Source organism: Salvia hispanica, chromosome 3 (genome assembly GCF_029641045.1).
Source record: "Salvia hispanica isolate PSC_SH4W2 chromosome 3, Shi_PSC_v1, whole genome shotgun sequence".
NCBI lineage: Eukaryota > Viridiplantae > Streptophyta > Magnoliopsida > Lamiales > Lamiaceae > Salvia > Salvia hispanica.
In genome coordinates this window covers 27,051,895-27,071,433 of record NC_142694.1, presented here as the reverse complement: position 1 = coordinate 27,071,433, position 19,539 = coordinate 27,051,895, and the positions used below count along the sequence as shown (strand labels likewise).

General features: G+C 35.8%; 4 protein-coding genes across 4 annotated transcripts; 3 read left to right on the top strand and 1 right to left on the bottom strand.

Moving 5' to 3' along the window:
- Positions 1-340: 340 nt before the first annotated feature.
- On the bottom strand, positions 341-1,121 carry LOC148930471 (uncharacterized). The gene is made up of 2 exons (XM_089067397.1): positions 1,029-1,121; positions 341-943 (listed from the first exon to the last, which is right to left on the bottom strand). The coding sequence occupies exons 1-2, from the start codon at positions 1,119-1,121 to the stop codon at positions 341-343; spliced, it is 696 nt and encodes a 231-aa protein (XP_088923523.1).
- Positions 1,122-6,091: 4,970 nt separating this feature from the next.
- LOC125213743 (LEAF RUST 10 DISEASE-RESISTANCE LOCUS RECEPTOR-LIKE PROTEIN KINASE-like 1.4) lies at positions 6,092-9,137 on the top strand. The gene is made up of 4 exons (XM_048114452.2): positions 6,092-6,962; positions 7,401-7,427; positions 7,522-7,857; positions 7,956-9,137. Exons 1-4 carry the CDS (start codon positions 6,170-6,172, stop codon positions 8,843-8,845), a joined length of 2,046 nt encoding a protein of 681 aa, XP_047970409.1. The 5' UTR covers positions 6,092-6,169; the 3' UTR covers positions 8,846-9,137.
- A 2,642-nt stretch (positions 9,138-11,779) lies between these two features.
- On the top strand, positions 11,780-12,370 carry LOC125209642 (uncharacterized). The gene has a single exon (XM_048109230.2). The coding sequence runs from the start codon at positions 11,872-11,874 to the stop codon at positions 12,262-12,264; it is 393 nt and encodes a 130-aa protein (XP_047965187.1). The 5' UTR covers positions 11,780-11,871; the 3' UTR covers positions 12,265-12,370.
- A 3,317-nt stretch (positions 12,371-15,687) lies between these two features.
- LOC125212180 (zinc finger CCCH domain-containing protein 14-like) lies at positions 15,688-17,484 on the top strand. Its single transcript, XM_048112275.2, has 2 exons — positions 15,688-16,377; positions 16,898-17,484. The coding sequence occupies exons 1-2, from the start codon at positions 15,742-15,744 to the stop codon at positions 17,210-17,212; spliced, it is 951 nt and encodes a 316-aa protein (XP_047968232.1). The 5' UTR covers positions 15,688-15,741; the 3' UTR covers positions 17,213-17,484.
- Positions 17,485-19,539: the final 2,055 nt, after the last annotated feature.

Here is a 19,539-nt window from a genome sequence, read left to right as displayed (position 1 = left end):
GCCTTCCGAATAGCATGGTTATGGATTGGAGTAATGACTAATAGAACTAGAATAATGAATCCCTAATATACCAAGTAACCATAAAGAAAGCATTTACCAAAAAGAAAGTCTGACTTGCGTATTGCAAATTCAGTGAAGGCACATTTGGGTACTATTTATCAAAATACATAAGTGTTTTTCGCTTCACAAAGCCTAGCGTACCTGAATAGAAGTTTACATAAGACCACCAACATAAACTGTATTGGACAAACCATAGTGCAGTGGCAAAATATTAGAGCACCTAACACGATATTTTTATATATAAGACAAAATGTGGCACGAGCGAATGAAGCGAGTGCATTCATATCAGCCCATCGTCCTCAAGGAGGTCTAGAACAAAGGCTGGACGAGAAACCTCATCCAATCCCCTGAAGAGATCCATGAGTTCGGGCTCCTTCACAAGCTTTTTCGAAAAGTAAAACAGTTGTTTCATGGTCAGTCCGGGTATCCCTTTCAATTGTTGGAAAATCTCGGTCCTCTTCGTGCTAAGATCATAATTATACCCAATTCTAGAAGAAATTTCCTCTAGGCTCCCGTTTGTATCTTCGTGGATACGACTCATCAAATTGAGGACTCTATCCATCTTGTCTTCCACTTTCCTCTTCTTGATTACTTTCGGTGACACCTTATTAGTAGCTCGCTCAGATGGTGATGGGCTCTCGCCAATCATCTCGGGAAGAATACCGTCGGGCAGTACTTCATCAGGGAACAGTTTTTCAAATGTCATGTAGTCATTAGTCCCCGAGTCCTCGTTCGCGACAGCCGTTGCACCATATATTTTGTTGACATAATCCCCAAGGTCTACGCTCCGAGCTCCCTCTGCACGATCTTTTTCAAAGACCTCCTTCTCGTCCTCAAACATTGGCCAAGACTTGTTCCTCATATACTTTGCATTGATATCTTTCTGTCCAAGTCATTAACAACAACAAACAGTCAGTAGTCTAATTACAAAATATGCTACATTATGAGAATACAACTCAACAACCAACCTGAACGACTTCGGACCATTGCACATCGTCAATATCGATCTTGTAATCACCGTGAGAATTGAACCTAACACCACTACGGTCAAGGATCATCATTAGCGAGTAGTAATTCCTTTTTCAGGTTGTAATATTGTAGTAGATGTGAGGTTGAGCACAAATATCAGTTTTTGGAAATTCACACTTAAGAGCCTCCAAGCAACGAGTTAGATATCCCGATCGGGACCCATTGTCCGACTTCCATCCGGTTGCCACCAACTCCTTCAGTGCCGTCATAAGGATCGCCTCCTCACGGGGTGACCAACAATGCCTCGACCTGTCACATTTATCCATTCTGTTCGATAGATCCAAGGTACCTGAAAAGACAACAATGGATCAGACAGCAGCTATGAAAGTGAACAAGGTAATACCAATACGGTGAATTAAAGAGTTTAAAGTAGTGTGCTACCGTCCGTTAAAGGACTACTGTTGCTCCCACTAACACTCATCTGTTGGATAGACATCAAAACAAATCTGATTTGATTAGAAGGGAACAAGCAATATCGCCAAAAGACAATAGAAAAACAATAACTTCAATTGTAATGTTTACATTATAATCGTCAGAAGACTACAATCAATAGCCCACCCATAGAACAACAAATTGGAGATGAATGAACTAAAATAAGGGCTCAGCGGAAATATGCCCAGTAACTGAGCGATTAAACGACTAAAAACAGACCTTATTTGTGAACTTGCCAACAAATTGAAGATGCAAGGCATACACTCATGAATTCGCGTAGTGAAGCCTTGCAATACGGCTATGTCATACAAATCGACAGTATAACACAACACGGAATTAAATAGGCCAAATTAGGGCACACCGGAACAGGGATAAACAATTGAAACACAGAGCATCATACCAGATTTGAGGATGGAACGTTACCAGGTACTCCCAATTTCAGCCGACGGACGAGGTTGAGTTGCTAGTTTTTGAGTTCACACCTTGTGTCCTCAGTCCCAAATAGCTGAATAGGCAATGTAAATTTGTGAGCGGGAACGAAAATTGAGTTTTACCGCCAAGGTGGTAGACGAGGAGAAAACTGCCATTTTGAAAAATTAATAAGGACAAATATGTCACTATTTATGCCACCACACTGGCTGGCTGGTGAATTGGCCTTACTGTAATAAGTCCGACAGGTATGACTCTTCGATTAGAATGATCCATATCTCGTGACACGCGGAGCGTAGCATTTTTTTTAGAAAGTCCGTATGACTTCAAAAGATTCATTCTTTATGAATCAAGTACCATTCAAAGATCAAAGAAAGGGTGCATTGCCTCTTTGAGTGAAGAAGAGAAGGGCTTTGTATAGACACTCTTGAGCTATATCAGTGATTATACTTTCCATATCAAACCGAAGTTAACAAAACATATGAAAAAAATCAGACCAACCAAACAACATACTACGATAGCTACTCCATATCTAAATCATAAATAATGGATTGTTTCTATGAAATCCTGTCAAACTCTATATAAGCGATCAAACCAGCCCTAAGTCCACAATAAAGTCCAAATAAGTTATAAACCTTTCCCTCCTCGATTAAATGATAAAAACAACGAAAACCATTGTGTATGGACATAGTGATAAATTGATTAATGTAATTTTAATAATATAAGTTCAAAATCTTAAGAATATTTTCTTAGTATTTTCAATGTATGATATGCAATCTATCAGAAATCATTTCCATGGATATTATATTTACACAAATTATATTCTTTATCAATACTCTTTTTGTCCCATAAAAATAAAGAATTTGAAAAATTGCCAGAGTTTTAATATAAAGTCCGTAAAATGAGAGAGAGATACAAAGAAAAAATATAATCGAAGTATTGTTAATGGTTAATAAAGTTTAGGTCATGTTTATCAAAACAGTTGACCCAAGTCAATTAACTACTTTTTCAATATTTAATTAGATTCTATCTCTTCTACATTACTAATAGTCATCCAACCCAATCATACATTATTTTGGAATCTCCACTAACAATACTATAATTATTTTTTCTTTCTATATCTCTCTTACTTTACCAGTTGTGCATTAATTATTGTGTCGTCCCAAATGTTCATATTTTTCTGCAATGGATGGAGTATATATATGATATCTTTTTATATTGTTTTTTAATAATATTATTATTATACATACTACTAAAATATTTTATAATTGTGAATTTATAAAAAAAAAAACTCAAAAAATAACGCACTTGAATATATAGGAAACAAACAAAAACATAATTGAATTGAATCAATTGAAATAGACACTCTACATAATTGGTACTTAGATAAGAGATATGCATAGTTCTCTTTGTTTGTGGAAAGAACTATAATAAATTTAGTCTCTATTTATAGATGACAAAAAATTATGATTTTTGTTATAAAATTTTATTAACAAATAAATTGTAACAAATGGTGCAAACCTCATTTATCAATAAAAAAAAGTTAATTGGGAGACCATTTGGTCTCTTTAACCCAACCCGTCGACTATTGTCAAAGAGAGAGATCTTGTTTTCAATTTTGTTTTTTTTTTACTACCTCTGTTCCTGAAAATTTGACATAGTTTACCATTTCGTTCCGTCCCTAAAAATTTGATACACTTCATTTTTACCATTTTTGGTAGTGGACCTCATATTCCACTAACTCATTCATATTCACATTTTATTATAAAACTAATACTTTAAAAGTAGGACCCACATCCCACCAACTTTTTCAACTCACTTTCCGTTACATTTCTTAAAACCCGTGTCGGGTCAAAGTGTAGCAAATTTTGGGGACGGAGGTAGTAGTTAGTAGTGAGGAGTGACTAGGGAGGGCTCCGATAAAGGTGGTCTCGTCTCATCGAAAAGAAAAAAATATTCATGAGTAAAAGTTACGTATTTAGATTTGAATTAAAAAGATAAAAATGGAATCGAGAGAGTATTATTTTTCATGCCAAACAAAAAATTTCTAAAAGTTTTTTCAAATAGAATACTTTTTAAATCAACCTTATAATTTAATGTCTTTATATTGATATAATCTGTACTTTCATTTTTTTTATTGACATGGATAAAGATATCGTGTGGACAAAAACGACATATCACTAACACTCTGATCACTTTAATACTACATTGGTATACATTTACATTCATAAACACCGAGCGAGTGACTCGAACTTAAAGTCATTGTTTTAAGGATCAACCTATAATTATTTGATTTTGTAACTACTTTTTCATTTATATAATAACTTGATTTCATAGTCTTACATATATTCATCTTTTTACTATATAAATCATGTATACCATGTATTTTATGTTGTAGCGGATTTAGAATCTATAACGAGGGAGACGAAATGAATATTCCAAAATTTATAAAAATTATACTACTAGTCTTAAAAAATTGAAGCTTTTAAAATGTTATGAATTATAATACTGATACACTAAGAGAATGACAAAAATTAAAAATGATTGAAGTATTATTTGTGGATAATGGATTCCATCTTATGAGAAAAAATATTTTTTTAAAAAGAAATTTCTAATATTAAGAAAACGGACCAAAATAAAAATAGTTTTTAATAGAAATATTTTACAAATTATAATATTCTTTATTATTATTATTTTAAATAAGAATTTGATTTTAGAAAATACTGTACTAATATTAGAAGAATGCATATTAAATACCACTCCCTCTGTCTGCCATACTTATCACTAGTTTTCTTTTTAGCCGATCCACCAATATTTTATATTTGTCACACTTATTTTTTATTTCTCCCTCCGTCTCAACTAAATTGAGTCGTATTTCTCTTTGGTATGTCTCAACTATGTTGTTGAGTCATTTCCTTTATATAAAAAAAAAAAAACATCTAATCACTCTTACTTTTTCCTCCATCTACTTTACTTTCTCTTTATCTTTCCTACTTTATTTCTCTCTCATATTTTTCAACACAATTTCTTAATCTTCGTGCTCAAAAGATTTGTTTCAACTTAGTTGCACAAAGTACTCCCCCCGTCCCAAAATAAGTGACTTGTATTCCTTTTTGGGGTGTCCCACTATAAGTGACCTATTTCCATTTTTAGCAAAAAGTCATCTCTCTTACTTTATTCTCCACCTACTTTATTCTCTCTTCTCTTCTCTACTTTCCCCTCTCTCATACTTTACTCTCTCCACTTTAACTTATTTAAATACCATTCCTTAAATTCCGTGCCCAAAAGAAGTAAGTCACTTATCTTGGGACGAGGGAGTACTATTTTTGGTATTGGATCATACATTTCACTAACTTATTTTCACTTACATTTTATTATATACTACCTCCGTCCCTGAAAGTTTGACACAGTTTGCCATTTCGGTCCGTCCCTGAAAGTTTAACACACTTCACCTTTTACCATTTTTTGGCAGTGGACCTCATATTCCACTAAATCATTCCTGCTCACATTTTATTGTAAAACTAATACTTTAAAAGTAGGATCCACATCTTACAAACTTTTCCAACTCACTTTCCATTATATTTCTTAAAACTCGTACGGAGTCAAAGTGCGCAAATATTTGGGAGACGGAAATAGTAATTAATATTTAAATTTAGGATCATTATTCTACTACTAATATTTTAAACCTGTATGATTGTATCAAGTCAACTTGTGACAAGTATTGGTGACCGGAGGGAATAGTATAATGATAGTTATTTTTTAGATTATTCCACCACCATTTATTTAGGCCTTGTTCATGATTATTTTCCCCTGCCCCACCACCCACCACCGACCGTAAAATCAAATATTCAATGCAATTTCTATGTCAGCAAATGAGTCAAAGAAGAAGCCATCAATTATGGATTTGCATTTGCTAAGTTACTTCACCTAAATATTTATATTGCCTAACAAATAGAACCCCACAACCATATAATAGTTGGATATCGTTAGATACAAAAACATAATAATATGAAAGGCAGCGACGTAAGATTGAGATTGATTTGCTACTAATGAAAGTCGCGAATTTACAGATAAATAAATCCGTATGATTCCGAAAACGACGTGAGAGTCAACAAAAGGCAGCTAAGCTCCGATTCCATTTGAAATTCAACGTTCAAATATCTCCCCACCATGCCTAAAAACTCACCAACTCCTTCCCTCTCACTCTTCCACCGCCGCCATGCCCCCCCTCCTCATTCTCGCCGCCCTCCTCTTCTCCGCGGCGCATTGCCAGCTCGAAACCTACCCCAACTGCGACCGCACCTTCTCCTGCGGCTCCATCACCAACGTTACATTCCCCTTCCACGGCGGCGACCGCCCCTCCCACTGCGGAATCCCCGATTTCGCCCTCACCTGCCGCACCGGAAACACCACCGAGCTCGCCGCCACCTTCCGCGTCCTCCACCTCGATCAGAATCAGAAATCGCTCCTCCTCGCCCGCTCCGATCTCTACAACAACACTTGCCCTTCCCAATTCCGCAACCTAACCCTAAACGCCTCTTATTTCACATACACCACTCTCCCCCAAAACGAGCAGCTCACTATGGTATACGGCTGCAACACATCCGCCTTCAATTCCACGGGGAGAAACACCACCGAATTGATCCTCGAGCGAGACAATCGCATCAAGTGCGATTCCACTAATTCTAATCTCTCCAGCGCGTTTTATTGGGTCGGCCCACTTCCCATCGATCCGATTCTGAAAATCATGACCTGTAACATTAGTGTGATTGTGCCGATGTTGAAGATCGCCGGCAATCGGCTGACGAACTCGACGCTGAGCCTTGGGGAGGCGTTGATGCAGGGTTTCAACGTCAGTTACAGCGTGCGGGATGAGAGATTGTGCTCCCAATGCAACAATTTGGGCGGGCAATGCGGGTTTACGGATCAGCTCATTTGCATTTGCGGCGGTAGGGTTTGTCCTTTTCCTTTGACGCTCCCGCCGGCACCTAGTCCTGAGGATGCTCCAGACGGTAATTATGTGTGTGTTTGATTGGAATTGGTGAATTAGGTAGTTAGATTGTGTCATTGATTGGTCATGTTCATGGAGGAATTGTTTGAATTGAATTTGTAGATAATGACATGATGTTATGGTTGTTATTTGAATCACTGTGAATGACATGTTTATGTGAGTAGAATCGTAGTTGCAGAGTTGGGATAGGTACATACTATATAGCAATGCCATTTTTTGAAAATTCGTTTGTTTGTAATGACTCTGGAATAGATTATAAACTTGTTGATTGTTTGTGCTGCTATGTAAATTGTTAGAGTATAGATGTTCTTCATCTCTATTATTCTATAGTCTATATAAGCCGGTTAACTTCCAGTTTCGTTCCTAGTTGTGTAGTATAATCCTGAGGTTCTTAGAATTCTTTACATACTCTTATTTTGTGAGTTCTTGGTTGTTGCAGGAAACCGAAATACGGAAAGGAGTATAGGTACGCTGCCATCAGAAGTGTAGAACTTATTCTCTTTCACACAAATGTCTAATGATAGAAAAGCTTAATATGTTTTCGTTATGTGCGTGTGCAGGTCTTTTCATAGCTGGTGCAATTCTTACCGGTGTTGGCCTGGGATGGTTGATTTTCCATTGTAGGCAAAAGAGGAAGCAGAAGCTTGCATTGATGTCCTCTCAGACTGCAAGCAAGGATATTCGTTCTTCTCCTTCCATGAGAGGCCTACTTTCCTTGCCTTCGAATCATTACACCAAGAGCATACCTTCGTATCCATCTACCAAGTCGGAATTCGGTAGGGAAAGTTCAGATTTTGGGGTGCAGGTCTTCAGCTGTGCCGAACTTGAAGAAGCCACTGACAAATTTGATCGTTCTAGAGAACTTGGAGATGGTGGATTTGGTACTGTATACTATGGTTCGTATCCCATCCTTCGCGATCATCATGATAAAAAAAAATAGTCTTCTCTTTGTTAAGTGCAGAAGCTGAAAATGTGACTTTCAATTTTCAAACAGGGGTGCTTTCTGATGGTCGAGTAGTTGCAGTTAAGCGCTTATACGAGAACAATTTCAAGCGTGCAGAGCAGTTCATAAATGAGATTGAGATTCTGACTCGGTTAAGGCACCAATACCTTGTAACACTCTATGGTTGCACTTCTAGGAGAAGCCAGGAGCTACTGCTTGTGTATGAATATATACCGAATGGGACAGTGGCAGATCATCTGCATGGAAAACGTGCCAAATCGGGCTTGCTATCTTGGCCTATTAGGCTGCAAATCGCCGTGGAAACAGCTGATGCATTAGCTTATCTACATAAATCAGATATCATACACCGGGATGTGAAAACCACCAACATTCTTCTGGACAATGATTTCCATGTAAAAGTTGCTGATTTTGGGTTGTCGAGGCTATTCCCCAACGACGTAACTCATGTGTCGACTGCTCCACAAGGGACTCCTGGCTATGTGGACCCTGAGTACTACCAGTGCTACCAACTCACAGAGAAGAGCGACGTGTACAGCTTTGGGGTTGTGCTAATTGAGCTCATATCATCACTGCCGGCAGTAGATACCAACAGGCATCGCCATGACATCAATTTATCAAACATGGCTATCAACAAGATTCAAAACCACACATTGCACGAGCTGGTTGATTCAAGCCTGGAACTCAACACGAATGGCTCGGTGAGAAGGATGGTTACGTTGGTTGCAGAATTGGCTTTCAGATGTCTGCAGCAGGAGAAGGATATGAGACCTTCGATGCAAGAAGTGCTGGATGCTTTGAACGGGATCAAAAACGAAGACTCGAATGCACATAAGGTGGAAATTGTCGACCTGTGTATGGATGACGATGCCGGTCTACTCAAGGGTAGCATGACATCCAAGTCGCAAGATTCGCTTCCTTGACACTGCAAGGGTGTTCACCACCAATTTTTGTGGCGTTTGGCTTAAGATAGCTGACAAAGCAAGACACAGGCACTCGAAATTGAATATGTTGTTGAATTCTTGATTTTGCAGATTCCCAGGTATGTAAAAATTCTCAAGGATCTTGAATTCTGTATATTGGATTTGGAGTAAAATGGCTTGCAGTATCCACTGTCTATTTTGGAAGAGTGCTTGAATGCAAATTGATACCACATTTGTATAGAGTGTGACATGTTAAATGAACAATTAATATGTCTAATTTTGATGTTTATTCCTTTTCTTGTTGTATAATATTTGCAAGTCAAGGGAAAGACGATGCACATTCCATTTTGGCGGGTGAAGAATCAATAGTTTCTTAGTCTTTGTTATTACCAAATATATAAAATTATTTTAGTCAAACTTGAAAAAAGACATTTTTATGTTTTAGTATTTAATTGGGCAATGTCTTAGTATTTAATTGGGCGTAAGTAGATATCTTATCGAATGTAATCAAACGCAAACTTCAAATATTGTACAAACTCTAAACTATAATCTGAATTGTTAGAAAATGTCAATAGATGACAAATAATATCAACAAAAATATCATTATAGTGTTAATGGTTGATATTGTATTAACATTATGTTAACACCGTGTTGATATTTCTTTTTCTGTTATTTTGTCATCGATTAACATTTTTTAATAGTCTAAATCATAGTTTGAAATTTGTAAGCATGACTGCGCATCATCCCCATTCCCCAATACTATAGATTTATCTAACTTTTGCTATGGCATAATGATAGCACGAGAATCAAATCAAATACAATGGAAGTGCCTAAATTCCTAATCGGTCTGCTAATTTCAAAGATTAACAGCTAATTACGTAAAAATATGTTTCTTCCTTCATCACTAATCTGTCAGCTCCTTCGCCTAAGTACATATTTTAGGCTCTCATCATAAGAATTAATTCATCTACTTTTCCCAATCTTCACTTTTAATCATCTCTCTCTCTAAAAATCTTCACTTTACATAAATATAATCTTATGTTACTAATTACTAACCTTAGGTTGCATTCACTTTGGTTATAGCTAGTAGTAACATATGAGGGATAATGATGGATAAGAAATTCTCACTCTTATTTCTTTTCCATTCTTACCTTTAAAAGTAATTTTGTCCTCTTTAATCTTTATTCGCCATTTTCATTTTGGGATAATACTATTGTTGATTATTGGTGTGCTCCTACTTCTTTGCCGACTTGTGATTTTATTCTCCAGCTAGTAATTCATTCCGTATCTAATTTGATGCTCCAGATTCGAGAAGCTCCATTTAAATATATATCCGCATTTATTTCCTTTTATACTTATAATAACTTCTAGTAGTTGCAGGGCATGTAATTAAAATAAAGCCGCGTAATTCATTATTGCTTTACCACCATCTATAAATATAGATATATCTAATATTAGGTGAATACAACCACTATCTTATCCCTAGTATAATAGTTCTTGATTAATGTTAAAGCAAACAACAATAATATTTTGTTGTATACACTTCATATTCCATTATTTAAGGTATTTTGCACAAGAAAACTAGTTCATAGTTCAGGAGGTATAAACTGATTGAGAAATGGCTATATGATCATAAAAGTTACTAATTTAGATGATGTAAAGATGAATTAATCTACTCAACAATAGGCTAGCTAGAAGTACCGTTTGCATCTCATCTAGAACAATTTTTTGAAACTATATTTATGTACTAAGTATCTGAAACCTTTCTATAATCATATGAAATTAAAGTATTCAATATGTGCCTCGTTATTATTAAAAAATTTGGTCATTGATTGTAGTTAATTACTTTAAAATAAGAGTGGTCTAAAGCTTTAGGTGGTTGGTTATTTTCAGTTTAAATTCATCAAACTAATTTCTTAATTACACTCAATTATAAGATGCTGACAAAAAATTATAATTTATTCTAGACCCATATAATGTAGATATATACGTGTTTTTCAGAACGTCATGGGTGACTACACAATAGAAACAAAATATATAAAGGATAAGTAAGCAATAATACAATAATAATTTGCTCTGACCACCGTAACTTGACTTCCGTATGGTGATCGCGACCCATTTCATCCGGAAAATCCTCGCCGTTTGTAATTTGTTTATTTTATTATGTTTTTCATGATTCGTTGTATAAATGTTTGAATGGGGGATGATACTATATGCTTAATTTGACTGCACTTGTACAAATCAAAATGAGAAATAAAATAAATGCTGAATAGAAAATATTCAACCTCAAAACTTTACATAGCAAGTTTTCACACCCACGTGTTCCCGTTACATTTTTTCTGGGCTTCTGAATTTTTCTAAAACCAAAATTTATGCGATCTTTCTAATTTTATTATTAGGAGTTGAACTAAATTAATATAGAATAATTGAAAATTCTACTTCCACCCTTCAACTTCTCCACGCCACCAAAAAATATCATGCTTTTGTTTCTTGACTAAAATAAGATGCAAATACTTAATGAACGACTCAAGAAAACCTATTCAGTCTGAACTTGTAAAGCCAATAATTTTCCAAATTAAAACTGTAAGAAAACTTAATTCTTTATATTGAATCCAATTCTTCATCTTTCGGTATCCCCAAAGTAACCCTCTTGCCAACAACCAGATGACTAATTCTTCGCGCATCCCAACAGTCAATGCAATAAGCGGTCGGGAACTGGCCAAATAGTTTGCTTCATTCACATGGACAGAAGGACCTCATGCTTAAAAGGACGAAGTACTTTTATGTAATTGGTAAACCCAATTCTAGAATTAGACCTTCCACAAATATTGGTACGCAACAATATAAATATAATCTATATTAAAAACAATAATTCAGCCATAAATTATACCGGCTTTATTTGACTTAAAACCTTAGACCAACCCTACAACAATTTCCCTTCCCATATAAACAAGATAAATCCCTCCTCAAACTTCACCTTCATCTTCACCAAACTCTCTCTCTCTCTCTCTAAACAAATTAAAGCAATGGAAATAACGGCGTTCAACGGGAGCCCGGTGACGAGGAGGTGGAGGAAGAGAGGATACAACCGGCTCTCCCCGCCAAACCGGAGAAGCCTGAAAGTGGTGAGGCTGAACAGCTCAAAGCGGTCATGGCGGCTGCGGCTGACCCCAAAGCTGCGGCTGGTGAGGCTGGCGTCGCCGATGAAGCTGTGGTGCAGATTCAAGAACGCGTACATGAAGATGATGCTTAAATTCGCCAACATCGCAGGCACCTCGGGCGCAGCCGACACGGCCTTCGGCGCCAAGCGGATCCGGGATGCTCCCATGGCGTATTCGAGGACCGAGTTCGAGAACCGCCTCGTGCTCGAGATTTATAAGTCCATGGTGGCTTCGCTTGAACTCGGCTACAACAAGTAGTCACTCACACCTTCTACCTTTAATTAATTTGCAAATATTTTGTCATGTTAAAATCATGTTTTCTACTACTATCATCTTAATGGGATTGAATATCTGATTTGTATCATGGATATGACTATTTTTACTGTTTTCTTGCAAGTGACTTTTGTTGGGGGATTTGATTAATTTGTTGAGGGATGTGATTGTTGGAGTGACTTGATTATAGGTAGGATGTGCAGTGGTTATATTAATAATTAAATTGGTTTTTTTAATGCTTCTTCATAATAAAGGTATTGTTTCTTGGAGCCACCCAACCGTTGTAGGTATACATTTATTTTGTATTTTTATATTGGAATTGTGTGACTTATTGCATTAGGTAACATATTTATAGTTCTGGAGATATAAATTGCAATATATTCATTGACATTCATTGTATATAATTTTAGATAAAATAACAATTTTTTTACCTCGATATATGATGGCTCCTTATGCTTGCATCATGTCTCAACTATTGTACCAACGACCTGCATCTTGCCAAATAATTCATGGCCGAATTAGGCTCGATATACACATGCCACACCACTACATCAATTCATGTCGCATATGCCCCGAATATTTCTAAGAAGATTGTAGAAAATCTCTCATCTCCTTTGTCCGAGTAGATAAATAAGAAGTCCTCTATCATCTACTCAATTATCATGTATACCTCAATTAGTGTTGGCACTACTCTAAGTCTACCTAACCTAATCACATGCTCAAGCAACGTTTAACTAGCGCTATTAAATAAGGTAAGAATTCATTCATCACTTCATGTAATATACTTTTCTATCTTTTTCTTTAGGATGCAATTTTCAAACATAGCCTGCGATATGTTGCAAATCGAAATGAGTATAGTTGCTTTCATGGAATTAATTTCAAATTCATTATGATTGTTGACTATTACTCATCTAGCTCCTAGAAGGTTTAATCAATGTGTGACTCATTTTACATTTTTTCCAATAATAAATTTTTATGAAGAAAAAAACACCTCGCTCCACGAAAATTATTACTCTGGAATGAATTTAGTCTAATACTATAACAACTATGACGTAGGATTCATTATAACCAAATGTATGACTATTTTTAGAATTAAAATTTAATAGTTTTGTTAATAATTTTAAGCTTTAATTTGTAGTGGAAAATATTAATCAGGATTCATATATTCCATAAGATTTATTTTAATCATGATTATAGTTACTGAAACACTGACACCTATACTTGTGGTCGTGGACTAATGGTTTCGGGCAAGCACATACACCTGTCCTATATTTTAATTTATATATTTTCTATAAAAATTACAGAGGTCGTGTATATATCAAGATAAAATATGTTTTGAAGTTAAGATTCGTTAGTGATTTGGGCACGTATGAATTTCGAAGTATAGTTGTCAAAATTGGTTGGGCCACATATGAATTTGAATCATTTGATGGCAGCACCTTTTTTTTTTCTTTTTGGGCCACACGTGAATTTTAAACTACAGTCAAAATTGGTTGGGCCAATATGAATATGATGAGACTTATTTTTTTGGTTCAGAAAATTTAATCATACTGTAACGCAAATTTAATGTCTTATTCGAAGAATAATACGATCTTCAAATTGAGACTAGTTTATAGTATAAGTTTCAGACATTCAAATTATTAATCCAAGGATGTAAACATTTTGTTTGACTTTTCTTTTCTGTTTATTGTTTTTCTAAAAAAAGGTAGATCAACGTGGCATTTCAATGATATAAGATTAAATATGTTACATAAAAAAAAGAAGGGACTCTTAAGATGATTTAAAAACATATATACGCAATTTTCGTGCAAAAGTAGAACCTAGATAGCCGACAACGTTGTTAAATTAATAGTCATAACTTTCAATAAAATTATTGATTATTTATTCTGCTTTTTTGTGGGACTAGGTTTCTTGCGATATATTGTGGCTGGGCTGCAACTAAGAATCTCCATGTCACCAAAAATCGTAGAACATAAATTGAAATGTAATTAAACGTGCGAGTGGTAAAACTTTACAAAATTAAAACGTACAGAAAAAAGAAATAAGGATGAAAGTGAAGAGGACAAAAATGTAGAAGTTAAAATTATTGGATACAAACCACGCATACTAAATCTTCCCTGCTCATCCCAGACCTTGCTCATCCTACTTTGTTATGCGTGGTTTGAATTTTCATATATGAACCACGCGTACCAAAGTCTTTAAAACACATTTTAGATATAAAAATAATGTGATAAAGGAGTGTTTATGATAAAGATGACCGGAAATTTTATAATCGATGAGATGTAAATGAACCACACTAAGGATCAAAGAGTGGAAATGTATCATCTAGTTTGATGCCATAGTAAAAAATACGCATATTTAGCTTGGGAAAGAGAAAGAAAAGTAAGATTCATCTTGTATTAATTTTCAGTTACTTTTATTATTTTAATAGTATAAATTAATTTATGAAAATAGGAGTCACATTTGAACTTAAAATTTGTTGTGTGATTTATTATGAACGAAGTGATTAGTACTTTGAGAACAAAGTTAGTTGGAGTTGGAGAATTAAAAGCGGGGCCTTGACAAACTAAATTTGGTGGATTTGACTTTTGGAGGTATTAGTAAATTACAATAATTTTTTCTAATAGAAGTTTAGAACAAACATGACAAAGCCCACAAGGAGAAGGCCCTACCACAAATTCATACATGCATATGGATAGGGATATATGGAGGTTAATCTGTTGAATTAGTTAGAGTAGTATTAACCAAGCAACTATCTCTCTCTACACACAATAGGTCAATACCACAACATACCCTTAGGCCTTAGCTATGAATATTAAAACCAAATCCAAACACTAATTAAATTAGACTAGACAAAATATTACTGATTTTTTAAAACGAACTAATTTATCTTTACATAAGATAGTCATTTGCGTACATACACAGAGAATTGAATAAAATCATATTAGAGTAATATGGTAACTGAAAGGTGGTTGCTTAAATTAGCGAAGAAAGCCTTTTTTTATCAACCTCATATTCTCAATCATAATTATCGTCAATTTAAGTAAGACTAGTGTCGGAAAGCAGCTTCTTCACCTTACTAATCTTATATCCCACGCCACATTATTCAAATATAATAATAATAATAATAAATAGAATTAAATTAAAAAAAAGAACTTAAATAATGGTTTTATATGTTAAAAACTCATTCCAACAAACTGCAGAGTTTGGCAGTGATGTCACTGTCACCACCTTTCCTTTTCGTTACGCTTTTCCTATTAACGGTTCCACATCTACCCTTGTGTCCCTCCTCCTAACAGCAATTTTTCCCCGCCAAAAATTCAATTCCACGCAACACACCCCCTGCACCCGCGCACACACGAGTATTTCCCTTCCCCTGCTTTATATTTCTGCTTAACTGCATTCTGTTTCCTCTACAGTTTCAATTCTCTTCTCCCCTTTCTCTTTGAATCTCAATTCAAAATGCAGAGAGAGGATGTTTCATACGATTCTCTTCTCGCCTCCTCCGCCGCCGATAAATCAGCGGCGGCGTCGCTGCTATTCTCTTTCACCAATCCGTTCCTTCCTCCGACGTCGCCGAGTTACGTGAACTCAGACGCCTCCTTCTACTCCTCGCTCTTCCAGAATCACTCGTCGAGCACCACCTCCGATACCGCCTCCTTCGACGGCGGCGACGACGCCGATCGACGCATCCAGGACGCCAGCTGCGTCGTCGAGTATCAGCAGCTCTACAATCGCTACACGCTCTGTCTCGCTCAGCTCCACGACGCGATCGAGGAGGCCGACGCGCTCCGCCGCGACAACGACTCTCTCCGCCTCTCCAATGCGGATCTGACGCACCGGATTGCCTTGCTATTCTCGCGCGGTCGCCTCTTATCCGATTTCAACCGCCTGAACGTCGCTTCTCCCTCGGCCGCCGCCGCTCATCTGAGCCTGACTCAGCCTCTCGCCGAACTCAATCGTGTCGAGCGGAGGAGTATTGAGAGAGTCACGCTTCCGAAGAGCATTTCTGTGCGCACTAGTGGTTTCCTGAAGATGACTCGGCCAGGTCGAGACACAACTGGCGACAAAGTAGTGAGTCAACCCACTCCTGAATTGGTGAGTCGCTCATCAACTTTAATTAATCGCAACTTTTTGATTAGTCGCAATCAATAGCACATTATGTTAAATAGTGTAAAATCGATCGTCTCATATTTGATTTGGAGTATCTTAAACCTGGCACATTTTGTGTATACACCTAATCAACGATTGGTAACAGTGGATTGGAATCGAAATTGGTACAAATCGATGCTCTATATGTATATTTTCAATGTTGATATGTGTGAACGTTTTCTTCGCATATATGCAAAAATCAATAAATGCACAGGCTAATTTAATGTATAACGATGTTCATTGTGTTGAATTAAAATGTCTCGTAAGCTGAATCTGATCTAATGCCGAAATCCGATCATTTCAGCTGTTTTGTGATGTGCTGGTATTACGGAAATCCTACGGTGTTATTGAACTTGAAGTCATCTCCTATTTCTTTGTGACTGAAAAATAGATTGAAAATTGATTAAGGGTCGGAAATTAAGTTAAGTGTATGACTATGTGTTGGTGTTGGTGTTGTTGTGATTAGCGTGAGCAGCAAAGAGTGTATGTGGGTGGGTCCACAGCAGAAAATGTGGAGGAGCTGGATGTGTACAACCAAGGAATGACGAAAACGGAGCTTTGCAACAAGTGGCAGGAGACGGGTGCCTGCCCCTACGGAGAGAACTGCCAATTCGCGCACGGGATCAACGAGCTGCGACCGGTGATAAGGCACCCGCGCTACAAGACCGAGGTCTGTCGCATGGTGCTTGCCGGAGACGTCTGCCCCTATGGCCACCGCTGCCACTTCCGCCACTCTCTCACCGAGGAGGAGCGCCTCATGGTGGCACCTCCGCAGCATTGAGATTTTCATGGGCGATTGGTGAGAGTTGTCAATAAGTTGTTTATTCTTTAAAATGTTTGTTTTTTGGTTGCTATAGTAGATGTATAGTAGTTGATCGATCCCTTGAAGGAGACATATATGAATGTTGAGTAAAATTTGATAAAGATAGAGAGAAATTGCATAAATGGTTGTTTGTTGCCGCATTGTGTGATGGTGATTGCGGCATTATGACACTAGGCTCGTGTGTCTGTCGGGGGATTTTGTTATTTAACTGAAAATCATATTCCTTCTTATTACTATTTTCATGACGTACAAGATACACAATTATGCATTCATGTGCCCACCACCTTGTATATTACGATTTACGGCAGACATTCTATTTTCGGTATGCCTTAAATATTGTACAGAATTTAAATGTTTCACTGTTCCGATTTGCTATTATTTCAAGATAGTGAAATGTTTATCAATATCTATAACTTAGTGTTTTATCTTTATCATGAAGGATATCGTTGTAATAAAAATACTGGAATTAATGGATATTCAACTGCTGCAAATGTGATAAAATATTAACGTGTACTCGATAAAGTTCGAGTTTACTAATATGGCAAAAACCAATAATTGAAAAATAAAGTACTAGTAATAAAATTGGGAAGGTAGTATGAATATTTAAAATGGAAGCGAGTTTAATATGATATAGATAAGTAACATTTTAAACAACACGGATTTAATGCACAATTGATAAAGTAAGAGAGAAAAAGAAAAAGTGATTGGAGTATTGTTAGTACGAGAATGAGATCCATCTCATTAATGAGAAAAAAAATTCTTTAACTGATAAATGTAGTCTATTTTGAAAGAATGGAGATCTTTAAAATTTAATGTGGCAGAGACCAAAAATTGTAAAATAAAAAGAAATGGGAAGGTTGCGTGAAAATTGAAAATGGAGGCAACTAGTCCTGTAAAAAATCCGCCACACTAATATTTCCATAGCGTCGGCGGTTTACACCTTTAAAATGAAAAACATTAAGTTTATCTACTATATTTTATTTAAATTTTTTGGGTGCTCTGGTGTTTTGGATATTACTACTAATAAATTATTTTTGAAATCGTGAAGGTAACTATACTTTTAAGTAATGAATAATAAGTTTTATCCAGGTAATAGTTAAGTTGCATGAATCACAATTCACAAGGTTTAAGGCCGTTTATCGAAAGTCATAGTGGGCTTTATTAATAAATTTGAAAACAGGATTAGTAAAATTGGTGTTGCATCTCAAATTGATGCTCCCATTTCACTACAGAAACATTTCTGAGTTCTTTTTTTCTTTTTCTTTCTTTTTTTTGTAAAAGCTACTGATTTCATACAATTAATTATACTTAAATAGTCTATTTTCCTATTATATTTAACATATAAAGATCCAAATGACTTAATACACCATTTTGAAATTATACTAGTAGTACATAGATTGGATGCGAAAGATTGAATTTTACGCCAAAGTCCCCATTATAGGTGCATTCCTGTCAAACATAAAATGATCCAATTGAATTAAATATGGGTAGGGCCAAAATCTAAAAAATAATAGTGAGAAAATCCACCTTCCTAATTTTCACTTCTTCTCATTCTATAGCAAAAACACTAACAGCGATGACAATGGAGATTGTGACGAATGACGATTCAAGTAGTGATTCAAGAAAAAAATGGTAATTTTCTAGAGTTCATCTATCTAATTTTTTTTCTATTTTCAATGAAGTTTATTGCGGCTTATTCAGAGATTTTGGAATTCAATTTTTATCCAAATTTCTCATATTCATTTTTTCTTTTATTTTTCCAATACAAGCAATTTGATGCATAATAAAATATACCATGCCTTGTATATTAAATATCATGGTAAGATATTTAATTTGATATATAATATTGTGGATTTTGCAATAAGGTCCGAAAAACAACCAAGATACCGGGCAGACCACTGGGAATGCGGCTGGAAAAGAATGAGTCTTGCAAGAAGGCCGGGAATCACGTCCTTATTGTGAATGACCTTAGAGTTTGATTAACTACTCCTGTGTATGATGCACACAAATAAGACTACATGCTTTTCAAATATTAATGACAATGACATCGCATTTGCTTTGAATACATCATATATGCAATTATGAATGACTAATTATTCAAAAAAGTATAGACATGAAATGACAAATCCTATTTCATATCTATAGATTAACTTAAAAGTGTGGTGTTAAATTTTATTCTATTCCTTAGATAATTGTATGGGGAAAAGGTGGGATATTCCACAGAATTCATGATCCTTTCATGTATTGATGCTAACGCTAAATTATTGGATTTGAGTTGAATACAA